Source organism: Trachymyrmex septentrionalis, unplaced genomic scaffold, assembly GCF_001594115.1.
Source record: "Trachymyrmex septentrionalis isolate Tsep2-gDNA-1 unplaced genomic scaffold, Tsep1.0 scaffold53, whole genome shotgun sequence".
In the NCBI taxonomy this organism is placed as follows: domain Eukaryota; kingdom Metazoa; phylum Arthropoda; class Insecta; order Hymenoptera; family Formicidae; genus Trachymyrmex; species Trachymyrmex septentrionalis.
Window position 1 is genome coordinate 3,282,618 of NW_017305705.1, and position 6,778 is coordinate 3,289,395.

Consider the following 6,778-nt stretch of genomic DNA (forward strand, 5'->3'; position numbering starts at 1 on the left):
TTGTTAGAGCGGCGGATCAAAGGATGTTTCTTGATAGTCTTATGGAAATCTAAAATGCGCATCCGCGATTCTTCCGTAAATAGAACAAAACAAAACATACAAATATAAATTTGGATGTTGTTTTAACATTTTTGCATTGAAAATTGCATTGAATTATTATTAAAAATAAAATCAATTGATTTGCTTGTACATAAATTTTGTTTTATTAAACAAAGTATTCGACTATATCTAAAATAGGGAGTAACGACACACGAAAAAATTTACACAATGTAAAAAACATATAGAAACATCTATGAATTAGTTGAACTTATAAATCTACCAATTATATTTAACAAATCCGAAGTAAATTTTAATTGAAGTAATAAATTTTAATTTTTTATTAAATTATTTTTTACTTTTAATTTTATTTTTAATATATTGATTCTAACAAACGAGCTGTTATTTCAATCTGTATGATTCGATAAAATTATATTAAAGACTAAAAAAGATATAAAAACATCCATGTTTTAGCTGAATTATAAATCTACCAATTATTCAAAAAAATAGAATTAAAGTATTAAGTTTTTATCGAAGTAATAAATTTTAATTCAGTTTTTTTATTAAAAAATGTTTGTATTAAAATGTTTTTCTACATTTTATTTTATGTCTAACATAACAAATGATACGTTGTTGAACATGATTCAATAGATTCGAACGATCTGTGTTTGATTTGCACACTTTGTGGATCACCCTGCATTTTTTTCTTCTTTCAGAGACATCCCGAAGGAGTAGCGCAAGTTACATTCCGAGAACCGGCAGAGGCGCAAGCTTGTGTGCAACTTCTAAACGGCCGTTGGTTCAGTCAGAGAAAGATTTCGGCGGAGATTTGGGACGGCAAGACCAAGTACAAGTAAGTTACTTCATTGCTGGTTCCTACTATACCGATGTTAGAATCTGTACTATCGATAGTTGCTGATGTAGGCTCCGAACTTGAACGTATATATACTATATGTATAATATTATCTTTACAAATATCTATATATATTATATATATGTATATATATATATATATTAATTTATTTTCTGTTGGCTTGAATTCGCACCTAAAATTTCATTATACTACTAAACTTCTCTTTTGCGTTGTATTTAATAATATTGCTAATTTTCCTACAAACTTTGATTCTAAATGTGTTAAAATTTTTTTATATTGGCCATGAAAAACTTTCTATTTTCATCTGGAAAATCTGAAAAAGTTGGGGAATTTTTAAATTTTCTGTGCAATCCTGATACTGTAATTGTAGATATTGACTGCAGACTTGTTAACGTATAATTTATTTACATTATTTGAAGTGAAAGAGACATAGCAGTCAATGTATTGAATGTGTCCTTCAGAATTACAGAGACTGATGCAGAGATCGAAGCGCGAATAGAAAAATGGGATAAATATTTGGAGCAAGAAGATGAAGAAAAGGAAAAGAAGAAGCAAGAGATAACGAGCAGCAATGAGAAACAAAAAACGTCACAGTGAGAGTGCATCGTATCAATTATGATCGATAGAATTGTATTTTATAGATTCTATTTTCTTTATTTCTCCAAAAGTCCTCACTGTCGTATTGCATTTGAATGTTAAGCTCAAAGCTTTTGTTTTGGGCGTTTTGAGAATCTGGATGATTAATTGATCCCGTCACGATGTGATTGAGATTATAAGTGGCTCACTATTTTCATGGTTAAATCGGCGCTACTATTGTGCTAGTGATATATTGTTAGTTGTTGTAACAATAAAGCTGTCTCTCCTAGTTGTCTTCTCTCATTGTATCTCTGTCTCCACTTGCACTTTCTGATATCACTGATTTATTGCTTTATTAGTTTTTAATTCTAAACCATCTTGTATAACCAGGACAGTCATATATGAAATCATATATTTATAAAAAAAAAGAATTAATGTGTAAAAAATAAATAAATAATAAAATTAATAAGAATATAGAGCTACGAATCAAGAGCAAAGTTTTGATGCTATATTATTAAATAACAAACAGAAAGTTTATTCCATCATACGTTTCGACCCCAATCGGGTCATTCTCAATGTTAAACAATATAACAAATTTTAAAATTTAAATGGTATTAACTAATATCATCGTTTTGATTATAACATTAAGAACAATAAATTCCAAAGAAATATATTATCAAATCGCTATTGTAGTCGTCAATGGATTAAAGTAAAGTCAAACGGAAGTAGCCAAAAGCATAGCTTTTTGTAACGGAGTTTTTTGTAACATAAATACATCCAATAATTAAAAAGACTATAAGTTCGGTTTAGAAAAATATAATAGTGAAATGTAGTAAAAATTATTGTACAAACAATTATATATTAATAAAAAACATTGCCAAAAATAAACAATTATATTAAAATTAAAATCTGCATATTCTAATGAAACAATCGTAAAAATAAAAATCTGATGAATTAGTTATATTCCATTGCAAAATTTCTTTAAATCAAATTTTTCTTTATATCAAATTATTCGAAAACGGCATCTCGGGTTATCTTGCTAGGAATTCAGTTTTTTAAATAAGAGAAATTTACTTTGAGAGTTATACATCGAAAATGACTGTTCTGACAAGAGAGAGTAAGACACTAGGTAGGAAAAGTATGAAAAAAAGGGAGTATACTATAAAAGGAAGAGGACAACAAATATAGTATAGGAAGATATATTCGGATAAAGACTCCGTATGAATTTATTTATTTAAACCATGAGATTGTTTTTTTATACCATTTCTAATATTAATCTTTTATTATATAAGATGATTTTGCTTCTTGATCCAAAATTTTTATGCTCCCAATTAAAATTATGATTACAGTTAATACGATAGTCCAAAATAACTAATCGAGATTCCATTTTACATTAATATTAGAAGTTTTTTTTATTAATCAGAAGAATGCTCATGAACTCTCGTTTGTAAATATCTCTTTGTTTGACTTTTATTTTGTGTGCGTGTGCGTGGATTTATTATTATTTTTTAATATCCTGGAAAAATTATATGAAGAAAGAATAAGAGTAAAAACAAAACGTGGGAACGAGAAAGAGAAAGAGAAATGAATTCTCTTGGAATTTCCTAATTTGCTATTTCGACATTCTTGGCAATCCTCTTTTGTGAGACTACTGTACCAGCAAGAGATCATCGCTGTCCATCTATCAAAAAACGCGGTTCGCAACATCTCTGGACCGCGGCTTTTTTTTCTTTGCTCCGACGAATCTCTCGTCAAAGTAATCACCTGATCCGCAATATAAACGCTACTTTATACCGAAGATGCTTTGAACTGAGTCGATTTGAAGGCCAGAGTTAATGATCGCTCTTCTTTGCGAAGTTGTTTTCTTGAGATTTAAAATCCGCAAGTTTTTCTTGAAAGAATTCTTATGGGATACTACAAAATTATTCTGAAACAAATTTTGCAAAAGAAGATTCTCTTATAGTTTATCTTTATTTTTTAAAATGTGAAATGTTCAGATTTTTAAAATTCTTATATATTTATTTTTGTAAATGATAGCTATGCTAAAATATTTTCTATATACAATACTTTCCCAAATCCTTATATTTTTCTATAATTAAAAAACATCAGGAGACGTGGTCTCTCTCTCTCTCTCTCTCTCTCTCTCTCTCTCTCTCTCTCTCTCTCTTTCTCCGGCCTCTGTATTACCAGCACCTTGAGTTGGAATACACATCAGGAATATCTCTAATCATGTAAACGGCATTTTGTAAAAATTAAAATATCATAAAAATTATCTTTTAATTCGCTTGCGTATCTAAATAGTAACTTCACTGATTTTTCTCGGCTTCAATTACTGCGCTGTCCTCACTGATTTAACTGGTCGGCAAAAAACAAAACTAAAAAGATTAATGAACTGCGTGCGTTTTATCTTAAATCTGCGCAGGGATGTGAACATGTCTCTAAGCATTACTGTTCCTTAGCTTCTATCATCCTGGCTATTCGCAGATGATAGAAGAGTTTATCTCACCTGTTGTTTCCTCTTTTCTATCCAATCGGGAGCTTCTCCTTACCTTTTCTGTAACTTCCGCTCACACATTCTTTCTCATGGTTCTCAACTGCGTGGGTGGTTCCTCTTCCGTCCTTGCTGTTCCCTCTTGTAGATCTATCACTAATCAATGTTTCAATTCTTTCTAAGTTCGGCCTCCTCTCTCTGGAACTGGCTCCCTGCTCGCATTAGAAATTCTGAATCATTTAATACATTTAAGCACGCGCTCTTCTGTTATTTGCGATAGCAAGGACTGAGATAGCTAGTTTGCACCTATTATTTCATTTTTCTTTAATTTTTCTTTATTTTTTTGTAATTATCTTATTATTATGCTTCAATTTGTGTTAATTTGTGATATTTCTTCCTTCTTTATTCTTTTCTTTATACTTCTCCTTTCTTTGACAATTCTCACTTAAAGTGATGAGGAAGACAGGACACGGTAAAATATTAGTCAGACTTCAATCTCCTTCTGTCGCTAATAATTTAGCGACAGAATTATTAATCATACACTAGATATCAACGATCTTAGGGCTTTCATTCCTCAGTACCGTGTGCTTAGATCAGGCATTATCAAAGATGTCCTCCAAGAAATTGATATTAACACTATTAAGCAATATTTTCTCTCCCTATAAAATTGTTGATATTGTAAGAAATTTAGTAAAGGCAGGAATAAGCGTTCGCATATTGTAGCATTCTTGTGTGCAATCAGTAAGTGCGCGCATTAGAAGGCGAGTTACAGCGTCCCATATCGTGCAATTAAATCGGTTGCCGGAGCAAGCAACAGTAATGAGCACGCGATCGAAATAGTTAAATTATTTGTATCGCGACAGCATCGATTTTTTTCAGACTTAGTTTTAACTACGATTAGTAAGGGACTTACATAATCTCAGGAATAGTGATCGGGCGTTTTCCAGTTTTGTGCGATAAGCTCGTTCCTCGTGAAGTATCGTGTTTTAATACATTGTAATTTGTAATGAACAAATAAGTAAAATAAACTGTGTTTGAATTTAAGAGAGGAAATCAAGTTTATTAAATAACGTTATCCTATTACATTTTGGAAATATATTCATTTGCTTTTCTAACGCACTTTTATTGTGAGAAATCTCTATACAAATCTTACAATATAGTTAGACTCAACAAACACTTTAAAGCTGTATTATAGTATATTTTTTATGTTTATAAATCACTCATATTGTATTTAGCTTATATAATACAATGTAATGTGTATCACTGTCCTATGTCCGTTTGCATTTGTAGTATGCATAAAATAAATATGTGTAGGTAATAAAAAAATTATGTTGTCTTAGAATTTACGGAGTTTGCACTTAATAAAAAATAATATAATAAAATTTAAAAAAGTATTGCGTGAAAGATATCATATAATAAAATAAAAAGAATCGCTTTTTGTGTTTTATACATTCTGTTATTACATACATAATATGAGATGTGATTATTTTTCGCGGTCAATCAAAATTTTTTTTTTTTTTTTTAAATCGTCATATACGTACCATTAGATTCCTATAAATATCGTTGCTATATAGCGTCTTTGATTTAATTTTTCTTTACAGTAAATTATTTTTCGTTACCGTAAATGTAATTAATTATTCCGTACATCGTATAATTTTCTTCTTAATTGATCGCCATTATTCCACTCTCTTCTACCGGTCGAAGTTAGATTTTAAGTGATTTAAATAATTTCATATGAATTTATATACCACGGTTGTAATCTGTCGAATTGCGCGCCGAAATGATTTTTTGGACTTACAAGTACTAAGCAATTTAATTTGTGAAATCAAAATGATATGAAAATAACCAAATAAATTAATAGCATGAAAAAGAAGTGAGGTCAAAATAGTATCTATTAATATTTTAGAAATATATTGCTGTGTCCTCGGAGCTTCGCTACTTTTAGTTCTCCCAATGTGGGAACAGCTGATTATATAAGTGAGGAAAATACGAATAAACAATTGAGTTTTGCTCGAGTTGTCATTAATTAATACAATTGCTATTTAGAAAAGCAATTTAATTTGTGATATTACTATGGCAGTTCAGTTATTGCACTTGTAGAGTATAGGAAACATTAAAAATTGTTCGTTCGCGCGAACTAATAAAATCCATCCAAGCGGCGATCACTCATATCGGAACTTGTAAGCCAACTCACACGTGCCTCGTGAAAATGTTCACTCGCACTCGCACTGAAGAATAACTGCTCATGTAGAAAAGACATAACGATAACTTTATTGTGCGGGAAAATACAATAAATACGGAACCTTAGTGGAAACATCCAAACATAATGACAACTCGAGTGAAACTCAATTATTTATTCTCCCACACTAGGAGAACCAAAAGTAGCGGAGCTCCTAGGACACAGCAATATATTTCTTATATGTATATAGATTATTTTGGCCTTACTTCTTTTTCCTGCTATTATTTTATTTATTTTCATATCATTTTTATTTCACTTTTATGCTATTATATTTGATATTTTTTCATTATATTTTTAAATTAATTTATAAAACAGTTTTGCGAAAATTTGTGAGTTTTTTCGTTATGTTTTTAAGTATATTTCTAAAATGATTTTGCGTAAGATTGCAAAATATACTTGACGCCTCTTTTTTATATTTTTAATGCCTTTTCTGGTGAATTATATTTTTCTGTTATCATTTTTTATTATCGCCAAGTAGTTGGATCATCGCCAATTTTGCTGGTGTGTATGTGGTGAAAAAGAACATCTCAAAGCGAGGGTTTATTCGAACAGTGTCTTCACA

General features: G+C 30.1%; 1 protein-coding gene across 2 annotated transcripts in view; it reads left to right on the forward strand.

Annotated features, from left to right (window-relative positions):
• Window positions 1–1,798, forward strand: part of LOC108752053 (HIV Tat-specific factor 1 homolog) — a 31,087-nt gene extending 29,289 nt beyond the window's left edge. For both annotated transcript variants that reach the window (XM_018492651.1, XM_018492652.1), the window contains exon 6: window positions 1,372–1,798. In XM_018492651.1, coding sequence (XP_018348153.1) covers window positions 1,372–1,507 — 136 coding nt within the window. In that variant the 3' untranslated portion in view covers window positions 1,508–1,798. The remainder of the gene's footprint in view (window positions 1–1,371) is intronic.
• The last annotated feature ends 4,980 nt before the right edge of the window (window positions 1,799–6,778 follow it).